This window comes from Salmo salar, chromosome 06, assembly GCF_965601325.2.
Source record: "Salmo salar chromosome 06, fSalSal1, whole genome shotgun sequence".
Classification (NCBI taxonomy): Eukaryota; Metazoa; Chordata; class Actinopteri; order Salmoniformes; family Salmonidae; genus Salmo; species Salmo salar.
This window is the reverse complement of record NC_138296.1, coordinates 63,374,673-63,399,451: the sequence shown is the minus strand read 5'-3', so window position 1 is coordinate 63,399,451 and position 24,779 is coordinate 63,374,673. Positions and strand designations below refer to the sequence as shown.

At 41.6% G+C, this 24,779-nt stretch overlaps 1 protein-coding gene across 2 annotated transcripts; it reads left to right on the top strand.

Moving 5' to 3' along the window:
• Positions 1-60: 60 nt before the first annotated feature.
• On the top strand, positions 61-24,035 carry dcam (S-adenosylmethionine decarboxylase proenzyme). Of its 2 annotated transcripts, none has more exons than XM_014204741.3 (9): positions 61-388; positions 13,340-13,426; positions 17,578-17,704; positions 17,853-17,997; positions 18,195-18,237; positions 18,404-18,548; positions 19,180-19,272; positions 19,365-19,520; positions 19,678-24,035. In XM_014204741.3, exons 1-9 carry the CDS (start codon positions 279-281, stop codon positions 19,819-19,821), a joined length of 1,050 nt encoding a protein of 349 aa, XP_014060216.1. In that variant the 5' UTR covers positions 61-278; the 3' UTR covers positions 19,822-24,035.
• The last annotated feature ends 744 nt before the right edge of the window (positions 24,036-24,779 follow it).

The following is a 24,779-nucleotide window of genomic DNA, read 5'->3' as shown; positions in this document are numbered from 1 at the left end:
AATGTGATTCGACTAACTTGAGGGTGACGTGATAGGCTAGGTGAATAAAATCACTGTGCAGCCCTCATTCTGCGCTCTCCACAGTATGGCCGGCGATATTAGCTAGCAGTCGCTCTACAGTATTCTCTGTAAAAGGGAAGACGGTAAAACCAAGAAATTACACCTGGATTGCTAAAGGACTGTACTTAATAAATTATAACGATCAAGCAAGGACTAGCTAATTAAGTTGAAAACGTAACCGACATTTAATTTCTGTTATTGGTGTCTGCTGTGCCACGATGGAAGAGAACGGTGCACACTTCTTCGAGGGAACCGAGAAGCTGTTGGAGGTGTGGTTCTCCCGGCAAGATGAGAATAAAGGAACAGGGGACCTCCGTACCATCCCAAGGTTTGTGAAGTGAAGATTTGATTAATACATGCCTGTCTCTACTTGACTTTGCTTGCTAGCTAAGCTGCTAGCATGTGGCACTGTATGGACACAAGCAATCCGTCATCTGAAGACTGGCTGTAGAATCAACCCTCAACAATCGCTAAAAACATCGTAACCAGGCTTTCTTCCTCTTGCTAGACAGTCTGTTTAATGACAACGAGCCCAGTTATCTCGTAAACCTCCATAGCATCTTTCACTGACATGTCATGTGGTGGCCGAATGAATTACCATCCCCCATATTCGACCGCTAGCTGTAGTAGCTTGGCGCTTGCTAACGCGGTAGCTAGCTGAGTCATTCATTCAATCGGTGTTAGTTAGCTAACGTTAACCATGTCACCTGTTTGTTGGATGGTTCGCTATATGTTGGCTAGTCTACCTAGATTTCATCCAACTGTCAAGCATGGTCTCCAGTAAAAAATCTTTGTATTCTAACATGTTCAGAAATGTATCTAAATATGGCTTGATGTAATGTAAGGTATCCGGCTGGCTACGTATTTGAAATCGAGCAAGTTTTTTTTTTGTTACCCAGGCAAGAGAAAGAGTACGATTGGGTTGAGTTTGACTGCGCGGGTTTTTCGCATACTGCGCATGCATTTGGCGTTAGACCGACGTACACGTGCATCTTTATGCAGTAATGTATCTTATGTCAAAAGCTAGGTAGCTCACTAAATCTACAACTCAACTTGTGAAGTTGTCATTGTGTAACTAGGTTTAGTAATTTTCCATTTCATTTGTTCTCCTGCGTCACGCATGTGGGCCCTAGCATCATGCTAAGCATGTGGTAGTGCCTTGGGGCCGTGCCTTGTGGCAACTTAAAAAATATATATATTATTGGCTGTCTTTCTGTTAAGCTTTACATCTGCAATGCAGAATGAACTAAACCTATAAACATAATCAATATGTAATGGATAATGATCCGTTTGAGAGTTGATTGCCCACCAGTTATCTGAGAAACGAATCTTCAATCGGACTCAATGCATGAATGGCCAGTAGTTTCATTAACGTTACTTGGAGTCTCTTGCTACTATTACTTGTGCAGGTACGATGAAATGGAGTTCCATGATACTCACTCGTGGTTCTCCAACTTCATAAACTAGGCCCTTATTTGTTGCATTGCCCTAAAGGATGTTTTACTATCAACCATACTAAAATTATTGAAATGCTCTTTAAATACCTGAGTGTTTCTTAGAGTTCCAGCAAACTGCTGTTATGTATGATTAAGTCAAACAGTAGGGCAGGGATTCACAAACTTTTATTTACTCCCAGTGATGACCACATTTGGAGAATTTCAAAACCCCACCATGTAAAAAAAGTGATTTTTAATTGGCCAATGTTAGCTTTTTTTATTTGGGGCATGATATTTTATTTACAAATTAGCCTGAGTGTACTTTTGAGTTTCAATCTAAAGGAAGTATGGTTTGAAGTGACAAATGCATTAGTTAGTGGATAGTTCAGAAGATCATCAAGCAATTTTGTATGGTCTATGTAGATTGATTTTTCTATTCTATATACACCCAGTCTGATTTAGTGCCTGGTCTAGGCTTGGGCTGTACCAGGATGTTTAGAAATGGTCATGTGATTGTTTTACAAAACTTTTAACAATTTAACGTTTTTCAATAAATGTATCTGTACTTTAAGCAAATACCTGCAGTGAACTTGTGCAATACTTTAGGAGACTAAGCAGATGGTGTTCATTTCACATCACATTATGAAGCTTATGTTAGTTCCCCAGAACAGTTGAGCCAGTCAAGTGTTTGTAAATAGCACAGCAGGAGAAAGCAGGAACAGGTGAGTCCAGCTGTGTATTGACAGGGTTTGTTTTATATTGAAAGTAAAGGTGTTTGTTTTTCTCAATAGTGATCAGGGACATTAAACTACAGTTTTCTGTCATAGGAAATAGTATAAATCATTAAGCAGGAAGTGGCTTGTCAATGACAACAGTAGTGCAAAACTTTGGCTGGCAGCCACACAAGTAAATTAGCTTACAATAAACTTTTTTTGTTGTTGCTAAAAACGATGCATGACCATATCTTTATCATAAAGAATATAACCAGCTACATTTCCTAAAGTATTATGGTTAATGCTTAAAGTTAATATTGCATTTTACCAGAGAGAAATAGTCTGTAGCAACACATCAGTCAGGTGTCTTCTGATAGCATGCCAGAATTCATGAACAGGCATGCTAAGTGGAGAAATGCAACTGAAGCAAAACATTTGTCTGACGCTGAGCAGAAATTACAATAGAAAGCATTATAGAGCTGTCTTTACGGAACGCCGCAAGATATTTCTTACGCATTTTCTTTTTCCTGCGTGGAAAAATGAAGAATGTTACGTCGACCCTTAAGGTTAACTTGCTAGTTAAGGTTGTGGGGCATATTGTTTTGGCTTTCTGCTGTGCTTGAAGTCAAAGCCCTTTGGATGAGTTACCTGTACAGCTGCCACTGCAGCTTGATTTCCTAAGTTTTTTCCAATGGTCTGTGCCCGTCTACGCCTCACCTCTTCTCCAAGAAGCAGGCAGGCCCGTTGCACTTGCAGCTCCGACTCCACACAGTACTGTTCTTCCTCCAGACAAGCATGCATAATTTTTTTTCCATTTGCTTGTAAAATAAAAATAATTCTGACTTTCGGTACCTCCTACCTACAATACATGACTGAAAGTGTGTGGACACGTGCTCGTCAATCAATTCATTGCAATATCATGGGCGTTAATATGAAGTTGGTCCCCCCCGCCTCTATAACAGCCTCCACTCTTCTGGGAAGGCTTTCCACTAGATGTTTTAACATTGCTGCAGGGATGTTTGTCCATTCAGCCACAAGTGCGTTAGTGAGGTTGGGCCTGGCTTGCAGGTTTTCCAGTTCGTCCACACCGATCTCGATATCCATTTTTGTATGGGCCTCGCTTTGTGCACAGGGGCATTGCCATGCTGAAACAGGAAAGGGCCTTCCTCAAACTGATGCTGCAAAGAATGGTCTAGAATGTCATTGTATGTTGTAACATTAAGATTTCCCTACACTGGAATTAAGGGGCCTTGCCCGAACCATGAAACAGTCCTCGACCATTCCTACGCCACCAAACTTTACTGTTGGCAATATGCATTGGCGCAGGTTGCGTTCATCTGCCAAACCCAGATTTGGCAATCTGACTGCCAGATGAGTAAGTGACTCGTCACTCCAGAGAACCTGTTTCCACTGCTCCAGAGTACAACCACTCCAGTTGACACTTGGCATTGCGAATGGTGATATTAGGCTTGTTTGTGGCTACTCGACCATGGAAACCCATTTCATGAAGCTCCCGACGAACGGTTCTTGTGCTGACGTTCCAAACTGCATCTGGAAGGAACTTGGTAGTGAGTGTTGCAACAGAGGACATACAATTTTTACTTTCTTCAGCACTCTGCAGTCCCTTTCTGTGAGCTTGTGGCCTGCCAATTCGCGGCTGAGCCGTTACTGCTCCTAGACATTTCCACTTCACAATAACAGCACTTACAGTTGACCAGGGCAGCTCTAACAGAGCATGAACTTGACATGAACTTGACAATCACATTGTTGGAAAGGTGCCATCCTCTGCCGGTGCCATGTTGAAAGTCACTGAGCTCTTCAGTAAGGAGTGGCAGTGAGCTCCCTTTTAAAATTTTTTTTATACAGCTCGCTATGGGTGTGGCTGAAATGGCAGACTCCAGTAAGTTGAAGGGGTGTCCAACTTCATGAGCTGGTTTGCCGGTCTTTGCGCTCTTAGCATTTTGTTGGCGTTCTGGTAATGGACGCCAAATGTGATTTTGTTTTTTGGGGGGCTCCCCCTTGTGTACTAAGACAATAATACTCTAAATCCCAGTGTGGACTGAAATGAGGATATGAACATCTGGAACCTAGACAACGCTAGTCTTTCCTACTGTTCAAGAAAGTCCTGCTCGGCTTGTGGGCATCAGACGGAAACCACTCATGCGTGTTGCCAAGAGTCTACCTTTTGAGATATAATTTTTTTTTTTGATTTTTATTTATACTTTTTTTTTTTTAGCTTAAACCATTCAAGAGCCACATTATTACAAGAGCATCTAGCGGCTACCGACGGTTACTGACAACCCCAGTTCTATGAACCAAGCGCCATTTTATTTCAGTTGCTTTTGCAACCCCGCTTTCAAATCAGGCAACCCCCACATGGGGTCACGACCCTTAGTTTGTCAAACACTACATTAGGGCATACACTGCTCTTAAATATCTAGGTTTCTTGACGTGCCCTCTCCACCATGCCTCTGTTTGAATGCTTGGTTGGCTGAAATGATCAGTTCTTAAATCCAGTACACAAATGAAGATGTCACATTTTCATATTGACGACACATAATCGATCGGACTCAATGTGTGCAACTTCACTAGAGCGTTACACTTTGTTACTGCTTTTTCCTTTTCTCCTTTCAGTGTCCATTTTGTTTCAATGTAGAGTACCAGTCAAGTTTGGACACCTACTCATTCCAGGATTTGTTTTATTTTTACTATTTTCTACACTGTAGAATAGTAGTAAAGACCACTATGAAATAACACATATGAAATCATTTTAGTAACAAAGTGTTAAACAAATCAAAATAGCCTTAGGCTGTACCACATCTGGCTGTGATTGGGAGTCCCATAGGGTGGGGCACTATTGGCCCAGCGTCGCCGGGGTAGGCTGTCATTTAAAAAAAAAAAAGAGAATATTGACTTGCCTAGTAAAATTTAATGAAATTTGTTTTGCGCTCTCGGCATTCAACCAACTTCACCTGGAACGCTTTTCCAACAGTTTGAGTTCCCACATGCTGAGCACTTGTTGGCTGCTATTCCTTCTCTCTGCGGTGCAACTCATCCCGACCAGCTCTATTGGGTTGAGGTCAGGGGATTGTGGAGGCCAGGAAAAACTCTTGACTAAGTAGGTGTGTGTACTGTTAGGCCTGTAAACCCCTATGTAAAAAGGGAGATCATAATTCTGTACACTTTTTAGGTGGATATGCTTCTTAATAAAACCTATTTGAAGCAAGCCTTTACACTTTGTTATTATCATGGCATTTAATTGTTATTACTTATAAATTTGAATTTACAAAGAATGCTAGGTTGGAGAGGGTCTATCGCTTCGTAATGGTGCATGGCGGAGTCAAAATAAAGCTATATATGCCTACCTTGTCTTTTGCAAATAAAGAAAATATTTATCCAATTTTGATACTAAACATTTCACACTAAGCCCTTAAATAATTTCACGTTTTCCAGTGGCAATGGTCTTAAGATAGGATGCTGTAATGAGAGAAATAATTTTGCCTGATCTACTGAAAATAGGCCTTAAGCAAGATTAAATCATTACATGAGCGTTTGACTCCTATTAAAGATGGAGTCTGCACATGCTGCTTTATGACTGGACATATAGGCCTATAGAGAATGCTCCCCCCAATGTAAAAAGACCTGTCAATCAAAGCCACAAGCAAATGATTCTCCTTCCTTTAACTTATTTTAATGAAACTAGCCTACCGTAGGCTTTTCGATAGTAGGCTATAAGATAATAAATTGACATGGGGAGTATGCGCCAGTATGAAATAGACAAGCTGTGTATTAGTTGTCGATCGGCATTGATTAATCTAAAATCAAGAATATTGCCTGGTTTGAGAGTATTGGTGCACTGTCTACTTGGTGCATTATAGCCCCCCCCTTATGTGGCAAGGTTCATGGCTACTCTTGCCAACGTAGGGGAAAGCCTGAGTTCTGTTTTAGAACATAATCATCAGATCTGGGTTAGGAAAGTGTCAGGCTTACAGAATGAATGACAGCGGGTATTAATTTACAGCCAGGGAAGATTAACTGCTCAGACTCTGGATCAGGGGTGCTGGATGCCTGCCAATGTCCAAATAAGTCCACAAGGGCATCTGATTCACGAATCTGTACCTCACACCCACCTATGCCGCTGACTTTCTCTGGGCTGAGTAGCTGCTTAAATTCTGTCCTCATCAAATTGTGGGCTGTTGACCAACATTTCTTGGTGTATTGTCTGACTGAAGAATGTTGACCAGAGCTGCCACTAATGGGGAAAGTTCACATATTCATTTGACCTACGTTGAGGGTGTTGCAAACTTATAGTTCCCCAGATAGGCACAAACCCAGGCACACATGGCAAATATCATTTATTTGGCTGTGTTTATCCTGGCTTTCCCTTTCCCTCAAATTCCCCAGGCAAGAATGGAGTCCATCGTCACCAGGAAGAGCTATAGTGCCCATGTCACACTGAGATGGAGCGCTGTAGCAGCTCACATTGAGAGCCACTCGATCGGTACTGGGATGTTACCAGACTCTTCTAGTAAGAGTGTGACCCAAACTTGATGACCCCTGAAATGAGTCCTGGTCCTGTAAAGGATATTGCCATCAATGTTCTTGTTGCCAGGGTTATTTGCCCAAGGCTTGCACAGTCGGGCAGAATGGTAATTTATGTCAACCATGGAAATTGATGTTGGTGGATGGATGAGCTAAACTATTATAGATTCTTTTGACATCTATTACTTAAAGGACAATTCTGCCACATTACCAGTTAGTGTATATATGCACTACTGTAAGATCTGATACACTTTTGTTATCATATTTGTTAGGCACACTGCATGATTCCTTGTTTTTGACACTTTGAAGCTTCTGTATTGCCCTCGTCTACAGCATACTAAGATTCCCAGGGTGCATTTTGTCTATCAAGCCCAGACTAAGCTTAGTCTAAATATATTGCTTATGTTATGAGTGCATTTCCCATTGTAATTATTTTGGGTTGTAAATATATTATGCTTGCATGAATGTCATGTTGAATATACATTGATTATACAAAACATTAGGAACATAGCTTTCACCTGGCCAGTCTAGATATGATGCCTTATTGATGTAACTTTAAAGCTTTGAGACATGGTGTGTGCCATTCAGAGGGTGAATTGGTATGACAAAATATTTAAGTCCCTTTAAACTGGTTATGGTAGGTGCCAGGTGCACAGGTTTGAGTGTCCAGAACTCCAACGCTGCTGCTGAACAGTTTCCCATGTATCAAGAATGGTCCACCACCCGAAGGACATCCATCCAACTTGACACCACTGTGGGAAGCATTGCAGTCAACATGGGCCAGCATCCCTGTGGAATACTTTCGACAGCTTGTAGAGTCCATGCCCCCAGAATAAAATAATTCCACCTTAATGTTAACAACCTATGCTAACCATAAGTTACTGAATCTAGTTAGCCTGCTAGCTAATCTGACTGCTACATGCCAAAAAATAAGTGTTTGCAACAGCGGTTTCATCTTAACGGCTGTCTTAAACAGTCCAAACATGTGAACACATTTTAAGAATGTATAGGGTTGCAGCCTGTATTTGGCGCTAATGTTAGCAATGCTAGCTAAGAATCTAAACCTGCTGCTTCTAGCAAGGTTTTCAACAATAAGACACATGCAGCCTTAATGACTGTCCAAGCAATCATCCAACACTGGAGGGCTTTTGGAACTAATATGAAGTTTACAAGTAAATATGAAAATATAGGCATTTGCAAAGGGCACAATGGCTGCAGGCGTGGCAACTTCGGTCCTTCATGGTGGTAGTGGTTTCGCCGAATGAAATCATGGTAGTTTGAGCATTGACCAGAGAATTTGAGTAGGCTGGCTATAAATATCAGGTATTCAATCGTCTATTTTAAAATATTTCCAGAAGTTATTAGACAGACAACCAGAGAAACGTGTGTGTATATAGCTGGAAGAGGAAATGTGATCAGAGCTACAGTTATTTTGATCACTGAACATGACTGTCCAATTATTGTATTCGTTATCTCAGGGATTCTACTTTAATGTCAGAAGGAATTTCTGGTTTTGCTCAGCACTGAACAGTCAACAGAAATCATAAAATTACACATTACTAAACATTTTGGTTATTATGGGGTGTTTAGTGAAGTGGCGGAGTTGTCCTTTTTTTAAGGGACACTCCTGATTTAATTTAAACTGTTTGGATGTTTTGTGGCTCACCATACTCAAGTTGGCCTAATTGCTATGCACATTTCTTAAACACACCGATAGAGCCAACAGGTTTTCAGCACTTGTATCCATGACCGCTTAACAACTTTTCTAATTTTATCTCTCTGCAGCAGACATTTAGTGAGCAATATGTTTTGAAGATCTAATCGCAGTATCGAATCACAATACCTATAGAATTGTGACAATCTCAATACATAACATATTGCCGCATGTATCGTATCATGAGATCCCTAGTTGAGAAATCTGTGCCCTGGAGGTGAGGACTGAATGTTAGACACAGCTGGAGGCTCTTTGCAAATGGATTCTACACTGGTCTGAGGACATTTTCCTGTTCAAAGGTCACAAAGCCAAAGCTGTTTGCAGTGTGACCACTAAAGGGGCAGTCAAGTCGTGTGGGGTTCTGCCAGGGTTGCGCAACACTCCTTTTTAAAATTTCACCTCCTATTTAACCAGGTAGCCTAGTTGAAGTTCTAGCACCTGCAAGGGAATGCCAGGGCTCTGGACCCGGCACAATCCATGAGTATAATACTGGAGCTTGGTCTGTTTTCTTGGAAGGTGAGGTAACTTGTCAAACAGCTCTGTTTTTCACTCACTGTCTTTTTTATTTCTTTGTCGGGCTAATTAGATAACCCAAAATTGCCATCTATGGAATCGTAAAATGATTAGCTTAGATTAGGGCTGGGGGACAATCCGAATTTGTTTTTGTGCGACATTCCAAATGCCTGTAAGAATCAAGGTTATCGTTTTATGAGCGTTTTTGTCCGCATGTTGTATTTTTGGTTCTTTCTCACCTGTGTGCACCTTAGAGTACAGTGCCCTTGGAAAGTATTCAGACCCCTTGACTTTTCCACATTTTGAAGTTATAGCCTTATTCTAAAATTCATTATCTACACGCTACCCCCATAATGACAAAGCAAAAACAGATTTTTGCCTATTTATTAAAAATAAACGGACATCACATTTGCATAAGTATTCAGACCCTTTACTCAGTACTTTGTTGAAGCACCTTTGACAGCCATTACAGCATTGAGTCTTGGGTATGATGCTGCAAGCTTGGCACACCTGTGTTTGGAGTTTCTCCCATTCTTCTCTGCAGGTCCCCTCAAGCTCTCAGGTTGGATGGGGAATGTTGCTGCACAGCTAATTTCAGGTCTCTCCAGAGATGTTCGATCGGGTTCAAGTCCAGGTATTGGCTGGACAACTCAGACGTGCAGAGACTTGTCCCGAAGCCACTACTGCGTTGTCTTGGCTGTGTGCTTAGGGTCATTCTGTTGGAAGGTGACCATTTGCCCCAGTCTGAGAACCTGCTCCAGAATGCTCAGTACTTCAAGGATCTCTCTGTACTATGCGCTGTTCGTCTTTGCTTCGATCCTGACTAGTCTCCTAGTCCCTGCTGTGTGTAAAACATACCCACAGCATGATGCTGCCACCATGCTTCACCGTAGGGATGGTGCCAGTTTTCCTCCAGATGTGACGCTTGGCGTTCAGGCCAAAAGGTTCTTGGTTTCATCAAACCAGAGAATCTCTTCTCGTGGTCTTGCGTTTTAAGGTGCCTTTGGTTAACTCCAAGCGGGCTGTCATGTTCCTCTATACTGAGTGGCTTCCGTCTGGCCACTGTAGTATAAAGGCCTAACTGGTTAGTGCTGCAGAGATGTTTGTCCTTCTGGAAGGGTCTCTTGGTGCCAGAGTTCCTCTGTGGAGACATGTCAGTGACCATCAGGTTCTTGGATGCCTTCCTGACCAAGGCCCTTCTCCCTCGATTGTTCAGTTTGGCCGGGGGGGGCCAGCTGTAGGAAGAGTCTTGGCCGTTCCAAACTTATTCAATTTTAAGAATGACGGCCACTGTGTTCTTGGGGACCTTCAATGCTGCAGACATTTATGGGACCCTTCCCCAGATCTGTGCCTCGACACAATCCTGTCTCGGCAGTCTACGGACAATTCCTTCGACCTCGTGGCTTTTTTTTTTTGTTCCTCTGACGTGCACTGTCAACTGTGGGACCTCATATAGACAGGTGTCTTTCCAAATGTCCAATTAATTGAATTTACTATAGGTGGACTCCAAGTTGTAGAAACATCTCAAGAAGGATCAATGGAAACAGGATGCACCTGAGCTCAATTTCAAGTCTCATAGCAAAGGGTCTGAATACTTATGTAAATGTAAATGTATTTGTTAATTTTAATAGTTGCAAAAATGTCTAAACTGGTTTTTGCTTTGACATTATGGAGTATTGTGTGTAGATTGCTGAGATTATGTATCTCATTTTAGAATAAGGCTGCAATGTAACAATGGGTCTGAGTACTTTCCGAAGGCACTGCTTGAGGAGTGGAGCATGCCCAACTTGACTGGAGCAAGATTCCCAAAGGCTGGAGCTTCACGAGCTCAGCATGCATTTGTAGTCTACTTATTTTTATTTGTCCCCCCTCTTCGGAGGACAGACCTTAGTTTTTTTGCTACATATGCGTACGTGGTACTTTTATGTGCAACAGTCGCAAAGAATACCAACTCTTTAATCCCACCTACCTATCATAGACCACCCTCATTTGGTTTCCATGTGCCATATATTAGTTGTGCTGTGATACACTTTAGAAAAAGGTTAAATGTTTTTTTAATTGTATCCACAGATGAGCTAAATAACCTTTCCTACGAGTATATTATTTATTGACTATGGCTTTCCAAATTGCCCAACACTGCTATTTGTAAGGTTAAGTGCACTTCTTTTTTATGAACCATTCCTGAACCTGTGACCAGAAACAAGCTACATAGGGGCAATACCAGAATAAATAATCTATTGATTGGTGCCAAGAGAATCTACAGAGCTGAGATTGTATGCCATATTTCTCTTCTGTTGGTGGCAAGAAGGTTATATAATTTAAAGACTGTTGAATCAAGTGTAGTTTTTGTACCAGTTCATAAACCATGTGCCATGGACTTCGTACATTTATTTTGCAACCTGTATGGCACAGCTGTCAACATTTTTGTCCTCAGATGAAACTGGTTATGGCAGTCAAAGAAGTTCCCTACATTCTAACTGCGTATGACACAACTCTCTATTCATATAATCAATATAATAATGTATAGAAATGGAAAGTTATAATTTGTGAAGGCAAAAGGCAACTTTTGAACAGTTAGAGCCTTAACCTACTGGAGAACCATTTTGTGTTTAAGTATAATTTGAGTGAAGCTTTTAGTGAGATTTAGTGTCATTTTTTTTTTTTAACCCCAAACTCATAATCATTATGAAATATTTTTTGCTCATATGACAAGAGTTCTCTGGAGTAGGCAGTGCCATTAGTAAGTAAACTGTGACAGGACAAATATGCAAGTATTTACCTCCATGTTTGCAGAATCCTATCTAGTTTTGCTAACTTTCTATTAAAATTCATTTTAAGTTCATTAGATTTTTTTTGATGTGAATACCAAGTATGTCTACTTCACCATCTGACCATTTTATTGGTAAACAAGGTAGTGTAAACACTTTACATAATATGGTACACACTAGGTTTTAATCCAGAGGCTAGAAAATGGAACAAGATAGTCAATGAGACTGCAGGGATCCAGTTTGCGGACTTAAGATAAACTAGTCATCGGCATACATTGATCCTTTTTTTTATTTATTTTTTTCCCCTCCTGGATTTCCAACCCCTTGATGTTCTTGTTGGCTCTCACATTTCAATGGCCATAATAAATAGATATGGAGACAACAGACAGCCTTGTTTGACTCCTCTTAAAAGCTCAATACCTTCTGGGAAGTAACCATTTACTATTTTACATCTGGGGTTGCTGTACAGAACTTCAACCCATTGTATAAGAGATTCAAATTAAAGTAATCCAGGCATTTATATATAAATTCTAGTCATACTTTATTAAATGCCTTTTCAAAATCTGTTATGAAGACCAGGCCTGTTATCTTTTCATTATGTTCTATTGTTTCAAGTAATAGTTGTATATTGCCCATGTAAAAAAAAAAATAAAAAAAAATCTGTACTATGCATTTTGCCAGGATATTGGCATAACATTTAAGTGTTAGCCAATGTAAAAAACTGGAGGCCTCCATCTTTACACTTAACACCTGGGTCCTGTTTTAAGTAATGAAATCAGACCTTGAGTACCTGAGGGTACCATTTTGTATAAGAGTAAAACATGCTAATGGGTATTTGACTACATCAAAGGTCTGATGCCTCCAGTGGTATACTGTCAAGCCCTGGTGTTTTTCCAGAATGAAAAGATTTTATTGCCTCAAGTTCCTCTTTAAGTTGGCCTTCATTTCTAGTCTGCTTGTGCTGCTATAACCCCCTTGCTTTAGCTACGGTCATGGCGTTCGCTAAATATTTTCATAAAGAAACTGATAATACATTTCGCTCAACTTGAAATGTAAAGATTAGCCGGCTAATCACTAGCACGTGGCCTTGAGTGTTGAGACCTGTTAATTTTCTATAGCCTAATACCTGCTACAAGAAGTTAGGCATTATTAGTGCATTAAGCATGGTTGTAGTTAAATTTGTATATCGAGGGCAATTTGATAGATGGACTTGAATGCCAGATCAGTGATTATTGCACTAAAAAAGCAGCTAACTATTTTGATTTAATTGTATTGGGCTTGTTTGGAAGGTTTATTTAGCCTATATCTTGAAGCCCTGAATTCATTTGATTATTGCTGACTGTTTTTAAATGCAGTATTTGACCTTTAATTGTACAACGATGCTTATTTATAACCTTTCTAGATGTATATTGTGAGTCGCCCATACATTAGAGTATTTTTAGGCCATATTGCCCAGCCCTAGCATAGCTCAATGTTTTAATTTAGTCTGCTAGCAATAGAACTACAGACACGGCTCTTAAGGTTGGTTTTTATTGAGAAAAAGTTTAACTTCAGTAAAAAAAAAAACCATCAACAAATGCTTTTGTCTTTCAGGTTTGAGTGGGACAAACTTCTGGAGAATGTGCACTGTTTGATCATAAGTGTGACGAAGACCGACAAGCAGGAAGCTTATATACTCAGGTGAGTAGCGACCGGATCCCTGTTCTGTTTGCCTCTGTCACCTTGGCACGTACCTTTTTCCTCTTCCAGATTAGGAGGCAGGTATTACATTTGGGTCATCTGTAATCTTCTCACGAGTGGCTGTATGGCTGGCTGCATGGAAACTGTCTTCTCCCCTTGGGTGAAGGGTGTCTCTGGCTCTATCTGAAGGGCCTAATGACCTGGGTCTTATCTGAACCCAGGTGATAAGTGCCAGCTTTTGGCCCCCAATAAAGCAGCTAAATAAAACTGGCACCAGCCAATTGTGCGGAAGAGGGAACCCACTGCAAAACAATGCTTTTTAGCCATTGATGGAAATGCTCATCGGTCTATAGGTTCATTTGCACAGTTTCGTGGAATTAAATTGGAACATGTCTTAAGTTGTTATGATTCTTATCACACCACATACAGATGGATACAAAACTTAGTTTGAGGGGGAATCTGTCAGTGTGAGAGCTGCTGCAGGAGTGAAACATGCTTTTATTTGACTAATCATTGTGAAACTGTTCAAAATGCAATTTAATGTTGATGGTTTTGATGGCCACAACTTAAAAATGGCTGCTTTATTTATTCTCCACCAGTAGTTGGAGCGCAGCTTCCCATTCACCTTTAAGTGCTGGCAACGGTAAGCAGGCTTCAGTGCGTCACACCACGAGGCGAAGAGCGCAGGAGGCAGTATGCATTTTGAAAACAATGTATTTAATTGTGAATCCAACATTTTACTTCATATTATGAGGTATGTACTTGTGTTCTCGCGGCTACTTTGAAGCAATCCGTTTCTATAAACGTGGAGGCAATTATTTTATGACTTGCCATTGCAACAAGTAGCTTATTTCTGTCATGTCCTATTTGTTTTCACATCAACTTTAATTTTCCAGTATCCAAAGGCACAATCCTTGTCATATTAGCGACCCATGCTAGTTGTTGGCTCTTTAGATCTCGCTTATTTTAATCTCACATGCCACAGCTCACATGTGCAGTGCGCTTTTTAAATCTGTTTTCCATCAAATTGTATTATGGCACATGTGCATGTAGTCTACTGCTGTGTGAGCATTGCTGCAAAGCTATGTGTAAACTAGTTTATCACTGGTTTTAAGCTAAATGTTCTGAACAGCCTCACTACCTTCAAGTTATTTTGATGTACTGGTTGTATGACTTGGATTTATTGTTCAACAACTGTCCCAGTCTGGATTAGGCCATTTCTTTCTTGCACAGAACGACAAGCTTACCAGTAGTATAGGTCTACTATGTGGGATAGTAGATAGTCTAGTGATTTTGCTGTTTGTTACTCTTCTTATTGGCTGTGGAAACTGTACATGTTTACTTTTATCTAACATTTTCAAAGTACGTGTCGGAATACGGTAAGGACTCCTCCCACCATTGGGTTGCGTGTTCTGTTAAGATTCATTACCGTAATCTAAGTGTGATTTGTTATTCTGAGCACTGTGGGTGGATGCCATAATCGCATTAAGCACCCAATCCGTATGTCCAGGAAATTTTCAAATGCTGCCAAATTTCCTAACGGAAACCCTAATAAAGCTAATATTTTACACATTTTGTTTTTAATGAATAAGTATTGAGTTGAACCTTTTTTATAATTGGTGGAGTACTGTGGATGGTTACAAATATCCCTGAGCTTCCCAGGGTTACGAACATATTTTAGACCAGGTATTCCCAAACCGGGGTACGTAATGCCGTCGGGTACGCCAAACAAAAATGTGAATCTGATTTTAAATAAATTCAGTTCTCGCCTGAGTAGCCTCATTTCACTGCCAAATAAAATTAAACCATCTAGTATTCAGCAAAATGACAATGTCAAATTATGTAACATCCAATCACATTAACTGTTACACTCTTGTGGGAATTCCACTGATACCAAATTTTGGTATCTGTACTGATGGCGCAAAATCCATGACAGGGAGACATGGTGGAGTGATAACGCGCGTGCAAGCAGTTGCTCCCGGCGCCACTTGGGTACACTGCAGCATCCACCGAGAGGCTCTTGCTGCCAAGGGAATGCCTGACAGCTTGAAAAATGTTTTGGACTCTACAGTTAAAACGGTTAACTTTGTTAAAGCAAGGCCCCTGAACTCTCGTGCATTTTCTGCACTATTCAATGATATGGGCAGCGACCATGTAACGCGTTCACAACATACAGACGTGCGCTGGTTATCAAGAGGCAAAGTATTGACATGTTTTTTTTAAATTGAGACTAGCTTAATTTTCACTTGTCTGACAGCTTGCATGATGAGTTTCTCACACGACTGGTCTCTGGGTGAAGTTTTTCTCGCCTGAATGATCTGAATCTAGGATTACAGGGACTCCGCAACTATATTCAATGTGCGGCACAAAATTGAGGCTATGATTAAGAAGTTGGAGATCTTTTCTATCTGCATTAACAAGGACAACACACAGGTCTTTCCATCATTGTATGATTTTTGTGTGCAAATGAACTCAAGCTTACGGACAATGTCAAATGTGATATAGCAAAGCACCAGAGTTGGGTGCGCAATTACGCAGGTACTTTCCCAAAACGGACGACACAAACAACTGTATTCGTTATCCCTTTCATGCCCTGCCTCCAGTCCACTTACCGATATCTGAACAAGAGGGCCTCATTGAAATTGCAACAAGCGGTTCTGTGACTTGAATTTAATCAGATGCTCAGTATTCTGCCTTGGCAAGTCACATTAAGACACTGATTCCCTTTGCAACCACGTACCTATGTGAGTGGATTCTCAGCCCTCACTAGCATGAACTAAAAACGGGCACCGACTGAAATGATTTAAGACACTCTCCAATACAACCCAACACTGCAGAGTTGTGTGCATCCTTTCAAGCACACCCTTCTCATTAACCTGTGAGTTATCAATTTGATGAGCAAATAAGGTTGTGTGTGTGTATATGGCTAAAGAGCAAAGTTATTGACTATTTGTGCCCTGGTCCTATTAGAGCTTTTTGTCACTTTCCATGAGCCGGGTTGTGACCGCTCACTCTTATGTTTAATAAATGTATTGTACAATGGTGGCAAAAAAAGTGTCCTGGTGCTAGAGGGGGTACGCAGCTGAATGTTTGAAGGGGTACGGGACTATGAAAAGTTTGGGAACCAGACTATTAACAGTGTAGTAAACCTTTTGTAAAGTTATTCCATGGATCCCTTGGCCAAAATGTGTTATCTTTTAGTAATAGACATTACATTTTATTAATGAATTTGATATCTGGCTGTGGCGGACCCCACTGAGACCCAATGGACTAGGGTGTCATCTGAGTGGGGTAGTTGTGAAGGCCGAGGTCTCCACTCCTGCCGGTCCCACCTACAACCCTCAGAGCGCACAGATCACAAGGGAGGTGGTGGATCCACCAACCTTGACGGGATCAGAGCTAGCTGCGTAGTGAAGTGGCAGCTGTCAACTGTTTGTTATGGGAACGGCGTAGTCCTGATTCAGGAAAGGACTACTTGTGATGGCTTGAATGCAAGTAGACAAAACATGACTGATCTCCGACTCCTACCGTCTCGCTGGCTATGCTATAGTCAACTGACTTATTAAAAAAAACATCACTCTGCACGTCCCCCTAGAAGTAGTCTGACTAATGCCTTGTTCACACTGGCAGTTTTAAGTGAACCTAAGGCATTTGATGACTTACTCACCTATGTTTCACTAAGGTGTTTTATTACGTGGGCCCTCAAACTCAACTCTGGACCTCGAAGCCAGTTTCACTGCATTTTGTCATTGTTCCCCTCTAATCAGGGACTGATTTTTAGAACTGGGACACCAGGTGGGTGCAATTCATTATCAAGTAGAATGGAACCAACAGGCTCCAGACCTCGTAGTGTAAGAGTTGAATACCCCTGCTCTATAGAATCATTTGTAAGCTGTCACTAGGGTAATGTCTGGCCAAGGGCTGGCATGTCATGGTGCCTAGCTGGAAGGCTTACAAATCTCAACTGGAAGTTGTAGAAACTCAAACCTGGGGAAACAAATTTTTCTATTTTAATTCTGAACACAGTTCGTAATATTGGGGATGTCAGTCGCGTTCATGTCACAAATGTAGGCTTAAGGCTATATTTAACTGTACATGTGTAACATGCATAATTAATCTTCCTTTTCTTTCTGTCCCTTTCTTTTTTTCAGTGAGAGTAGCATGTTTGTCTCCAAGAGACGTTTCATTTTGAAGACATGTGGAACCACCCTCTTACTGCAAGCACTGATGCCTCTGCTGGAACTCGCCAGAGAGTACTGTGGCTTTGATGCCATCGAGGTCAGTGTGACACCCACGCATGACCTAAATGTTTCTTCAAACCAAGAATTACCCACCGTTTATAAACCATGTTATGCGGCAAGACATTTTGTGAGGCTCATGTAATCTTTGTACTGTCTTGTTTTTGTGGTGACGTTCTCGTGGACAGGATAGGTCAGAGGTTTTAACTCCATCTCCTCACTACCTACAGAATTTCTTCTATTCTCGCAAGAACTTCATGAAGCCCACCCATCAGGAGTTCCCTCATCGGAACTTCCAGGAGGAAGTGGAATTTCTCAGCCAGATTTTCCCAAGTAAGTACTAATCCCCTCCATACTCTAAATTCCATTCTCGAACTCTAATCACCATGGGCGTGACTGGTAATTCATGGATGGAATGAGTCAGCGACGCGATACAGGCTGTGCTGTTTTATCCTCTACTGATTTTAGAGGACAGAGTATGAGACATGGGCACATGAGAGAAAGAAATGACATGCTGTTCTCTTTTCCAGACGGAGCAGCGTACTGTATGGGACGTTTGAACTCTGATTGCTGGTAAGGTCATATCAACACTTGATACTGAAGGAATATACTCAAGATACTGTTCCATTAATGACAATGAATAATGCAGTGGACATTGCCATTGTTAGACTTTAACTACACTGTCCAGTGCTGCTGAATGTGTGCATGTTTTTCCTGTACGCTGTTTGTTTCCCTGCAGGTACCTGTTTACTCTGGATTTGCCAGAGTTCTGGGAGAACGAGCATGCGGATCAGACGCTGGAAGTTCTGATGAGTGACCTTGATCCAGCAATTATGGACCAGTTCTTCATGAAAGACGGTGTTTCTGCAAATGATGTCACTCGTGTAAGGCCCACTGACTAGCACTGTTCTGTTTGTTTCCTTTTAAGAGGGCTCACTCAGTAGGGTACTGTTCAGGGGGACCTGTCTTTGACATTAATCTATTGTGGTTTTTGTCTAATGACCTTCCCTGGTGATTGCTACTAATATGGAAAATATCTGGGGGGGAGGGGTTTTCGATACGGTATTGGTTTTATAAAAATACATTTCAACTGTGATTGTGAACTTCCACGTGTCTGAAGTCGTGACCGCTGCTTGTTGATTGGGCTAGATGTGAATGTTCTGGGGGGGGGGGGGGGCACCCTAACTTACCGACCCAGTTGGTGTACAATTGGAAGCTCATCAACTGACGTCCCATGAGCAGGCAATTATATGTTGATTGTCTGTGAAAGGGGTTTTGTGCATGCGGGGATATGTTTTTTTTTTTTTTTAAACAATCGTGTAGGTGAACAGGAAGAATAAACCAATATCGAGCTATGCCTTGCTCATATCTATATCAAATTATCCCTATTGGTGCCCACTAGCAATATTCCCCTTATCGTATAGATAAACGCCATCATAAAGCTGACTGTTCATCAGTCAACTAGTAGTTGCTGTTTTGTAGTGCAATTATTAGTCAGTTTTTCTGTCTTTTCAGATGAGTGGAATTCGTGACCTGATACCAGGTTCTGTGATTGACGCCACAATGTTCAACCCTTGCGGCTACTCAATGAATGGAATGAAGACTGATGTAAGTGGATCTTGTCAATGGTGTTGTCTTCAGGGTCTTCTCTACAAATACACCTGGGACATTATCGAAAACCAATATATTTTGTCTTACAGGGAACTTACTGGACGATCCACATCACTCCAGAGCCAGAGTTCTCCTATGTCAGCTTTGAAACCAACCTCTCTCAGACGTCCTACGATGATTTGGTCAGGAAAGTTGTGGACGTGTTTAAGCCAGGAAAATTTGTGACAACGCTATTTGTTAACCAGGTATGTTCTCGTTCAAAACGGTTCTGTTGTTGCTTGTGGATGTTCGGCTCTGCTTTTCAGAAACGTGCTTTATAATTGACTCTATGGCTTCACTGTACTTGGCATTTTCACCGTTAACACCTGTTCCCTCTTTTATTTGTCTTTTTTTTCACTGTAGAGCTCCAAATGTCGCAGTGTCTTTTCTTCCGCCCAGAAACTCGAGGGGTACAAGCGCCTCGACCGCCAGTTGGCCCAATTCAACGATTACAATTTTGTCTTTACTAGTTACGCCAAGAGCCGCCAGCAGAATCAGCAAAGTTGAGGTTTAAGAATGAAAAAGAAGCGTAAAAAGAAAGGCGGCTGCGTCGCAGGGCTCGCCCCCCGCGGCTGTCTCTCTGTCCAAGCAGAGAGGCCCACTCCACTCTGCTGCCATTGTTGTCCAGGATTTCTTGGCATCGAGGCCACAGGCCCTAATAGTTTGAATTGTATGCGTTGTTGTACCTATAACTTAGCTCTCTTGCATGAAAGCTCTTTTCTCTGTTTAGATAGTCTAGTGCACTCTTGCTGTGATCTTGAAGTGCATGTCGAGGAATTAAACATGCTCTATTTGAGGCTGTCCAGCCTTGCCCCGTGTGCCCAGTGCAGCGGCCCCTTCCTGCAGGTCTCCCCCCTCATTCCCCACAGACAGGGTTTCCGTGCCCACTAGTCCAGGGCCCTGACATGCTCAGATGGGTCCACCTCTATGTGCTTACTGATTTATTAAAAAAAATGTTGAAGTTGAAATGCAATCCCCCCCCCTTTCACTGATTTGCTGTTTATTTGATCTGTTGCAAATGTCTTTTTGTTTTTGAGTGCACCTTAAGAACACTTATCAGCTCGAGCAGAACTCCTCAGTACCCGAATGTAAAACGCCAACCCTTTTTTAGATTATTGAATTTCATGACTTTGGTCTTTGAGTGATTTAGAAGCATGTGAGCTTTGGGCCATAATGTTATTTGTCATGTAGCATAAACCTATTTAATGAATTCCTTAAATCAAAATGCCATACTTTGTCAGTGTTTCGCTACCAGAGGATTGGATAGAGGCTGACTTCTGGGTCAATTTGTTCTTGGCTGTAAACTTCACCGGAGCCAAAATGAGTATTGCTAGAATTGGGTTAACCTCCCGTTCAGTCAGCCATGCTTCTCTCCACCTCGACAATGCATTTAGCTGTTGAATGTGTCCACAAAGACAGGCTTTCAACTGTTCCCCATGCAACAGTACACCTTAGTGTAAATAATTTAATGTCCAGTTGGGTACTTCACAGTATGGGATGTGTAATACATGTTCACATTTACACCAAGGCTCCTTCTACATTTATAAACTGAGTGGTTCAAGCCCTCAATGCAGATTGGCTGAAAGCTGTGGTATATCCGACCATATACCACACCCCCGTGTGCCTTATTGCTTAAGTATACTGTACCAACAGGAAGCGTCTGGTTCATGGAATTCTGTTTTTAAACACTTAATTTATGCATTAATTGAATACATTTTTTGTTCAAAGTCCAAACTCGACACTAGATCAGTCATGTAAGAACAAAGGCTGTGCCAACCGTGAATGTTGAGGGCCATGTTTAGACTAGAGGAGCCTGTTGAGGGGCTTTATCTGAATGTAAATGACTCAAGGAGACTCAGTCCCCTTGTAGCTGTGGTGCGGGCCAGAACAACGCCCTTTGCCGTCCAGCATGGTCAGCCGTTGTCCCTCGGCCCAGCGGGTCTCCGTAGCGTACAGTGAGACTGTCGGCTGGCCCCAGAACCATGCTTGACAGAGTGGTGCTCCTGGCTGCACCGTGTGGCCCTGAATGGAAATAATGACTCAGACTCTGCTTAGTGCAGCGGTTGCCCAGCAAAGCATTTCTTTTTTATAAACAATGTACATCCTCTCTTTCCCCCCCCCTATACAGGAATCGGTAAGCGCACAATAGAGGCCCACCAATCTGAGCATGCCAGGGTGATCCCGGATCATTCCACACAACTGTTGCATAAACCATTTTATTAATTTTATTGTGCGCAGACATTTTGCATTGAATTGGTCCCAAATGTGACTCCACTGCAGTTTTTCTGGAGCACAATCAATACCCTTTGTTCAGTGAGGGGAAAAATCCTGTGACGCTGTGGTGCATGTGACTAGTTCTGTATTGCTTGACAGTGTAGTGTTCTGCGGTCTGTTCCTCCTGTGTAGAGTGATGTGCTTCACCTTCCAGTTTCATCAGCTCATGTAGATGGGACTGAGGCATCCTAATGTTTTATTGAACAGGTGGGTTGGGGTTAATGTTTGTGTACTTTGCCACCTTAGTGCTGAAGGCAGGCCCTCATCTATATGGTTACTATACAGAGATTGATGTTTGACATTGAGTTTTTATAAAAAAAATTTAGGATGTGGGATTGTCTTCTCGGGCTGGTCAGTAATATTCATGATGCTTCCCCTGCCAGTGAATGCGGATTGATTTGAATTTGCTGACAAACCTGGGGGAACATTTTTGTTTTTGACTGCTGTTTAAAAAAAAATAAAAGAATTAAGACTGCTGTTTCTGGCCTGCCTTTAGCACTACTTCTGAGGGTTATAACCTGTGCTGCGTTGCCCCATTATGTTAGGAACTGTAAGGTCACGCTAGTTCAGAAAGCTCTTAAAACACCAGAGAATGGATCATACATTATATACACAAGTCTGGACATCCCTTCAAATTTGTGTATTCAGCTATTTCAGCCACATCTGTTGCGGACGGGTGTGCACAATTTTATACATCGTACAAACATTGGCTGTAGCATGGCCTTAAGGAAGAGCTCTGACATTCAATGTATCACCGTCGTAGGATGCCACCTTTCCAACAAGTAAGTTTGTCAAATTTCTGCCCTGCTAGAGCTGGTAGTGCTGTTTCTGTGAAGCGAAAACATCTAGGAGCAAAAACGGCTCAGCAGCGAATTGGTAGACCTCACAGGACGGCTGAGTGCTGAAGTGCGTTTTGAAATGTGTGTGTATATATATTTTAGTTCTTGGTTGCAACACTCTACAGAGTTGCTTCCAGAGGCAGGTTGGAACGTCAGCGCAAGAACCGTTCGTCAGGAGCTTCATGAAATGGGATTCTATGGCCAACCAGCTGTACACAAGCCCAAAATCATCATGCACAATGCCACGCATCGGCTGGAGTGTACAGCTTGCCGCCTTTAGAATATGGAGCAGTGGAAACGCATTCTCTGGAGCGATGAATCATGCTTAACCATCGAAGTCCAATGGCCAAATCTGGGTTTGGCGGATGCTAGGAGAACGCTACCTGCCCCAATGCATAGTGCCATCTAAAGTTTGGTACAGGAGGAATAATGGCCAGGGGCTGTTTTTCATGGTTCGAGCTAGGCCCTTTAGTTCCATTAAAGGGAACGCTTAACTCAACAGCATACAAAAACATTCTAGATTATTTGCTTCCGACTTTGTGGTTTGTCGATCGGTGTGGTTTGAACTTGACTTGTCTGCACAGAGCCTTGACATCAACCCCATTGAACACCGTTTTTAGGATGAATTGGAACACTGACTGTGAAGCCAGGCCTTAGCGCCCAACATCAGTGCTCAACCTCACGAATGTTCCTGTGGCTGAATGGAAGCAAGTCCCTGCAGCAATGTTCCAACATCTAGTGGAAAGCCTTCCCAGAAGATTGGAGGCTGTTTTTAAAAGCAGTAAGGGGGGGACCAACTCAATATTAACGCCCATGATTTTGGAATGAGATGTTTGAGGTGTCCCTGTACTTTTGGTCATGTAGTGTGATGGTGTACCGTAGACGACGACAATTTCTCCCCAGGAAGCTGAAATTGTGACTGACGTTGCAAGTGGACCATTAGAATTAGTTGTTTCATGTAAGGACCTGGGTAAAGTTGACAATTTGGAATATCTTCCCTCCAATATGTCTGGCTTTTTGGAATGGTTTCGCTTTTTTTTTTTTTCTTGAGGACCAACCTTCGCCAGGTATCCTTACCTGAAATGTCATTCTTATGCCTGTATTGACCAGCCTCCTCTGTGTTCTAAGAGCTGTAGTGACTGGTTTAGGGAATGGGCACCAGCACATTTCACAAAAGGTAACTTTTGGTTACTGTTTTTGGATGAAGTCATATTTAGACTTGATGATCTGCGTAGGGGTTAGTTCTGTTGGTTTGGAACATAGCGTAAAAATTTAAAATGGGACCTACGGACCAACCATATTTTGTTTTTGTCCAACCCTTTTTGTTGTAAAACCAGTGTTCCAAACTTAGCTTCTAAAAAAATTTAAAAAATATATATTTGGATCATGAAATTGTTCTTGCCTTACCTTTTTAGAATCCCGTGCTGTGTTTTCTGGGGAAGGGAAAAGTCAAACACCTCCCCTAATTTGAGGGTGAACTTACAGGATGTACTGAAGGGAAAACTTTGCTGTTCTAATTATTTTGCTATTCTTTGGATGGTCAAGATGTGCTAAATATATCTGTACTATGAGCTTGATGCTTTAATAAATAAAGATGATTCTTCTGTATGACTTTTTTTTAATCAGCATTGGGCATAAGCTGAAGTAAAGCAGTAAGTCCAGTCCACTGCGTTGAGCTAAAACTGTAGAATATCCAACCTGCACATAAATATATGGCATTAATAACGCAAGTGTTAGGATCAGGTCTGATGCATGACTGGTCATGATTCAAGATGTAACTTCAAATGTTTAGCGATTAATTTAACAAGGCCCAACGCGACACATGTATTGTTTGCTAAAACCAAAACATGGTCCCAGGACCGAGTTTGGGAAACCCTGCTCAAGAGGATAGGCAGTCTCAGCAAGGCGATTATGCTGCAAGCAAAGGAAGTCTGCTGGGGACAGCTATTGGTTAAAATGTGCACCTACAATATCTACATTTTATTTGCATTTACATTAATATAATTCGCCCTTTCAGATCTCGGAAATATGTCCTGTATTTTATATATACTAATATATATGTCCTGTATTTTGTATATACTATCATTCATTAATGTATTTAAGATACACATTTAAAATAAATCGTAATGAAAACAAGTTCAGAGAGTTTGGGTTGGTGTTGGGTTTGAGCATAAATTAAAAAAAAATATGAATTTAGTAATCGATTACTTTACCCCATTGTATCCTGTGAGATTGCTCAGGGAGTGTCATTTCAGCGTGTGCCATCTTGGAGTTTTTGGAAGCATTTCATGCGCAGTTTGAGCTACACTAGGCTCAGTGCTGCACTCTCTGAGTGTCTCAAATTGGAGGGTG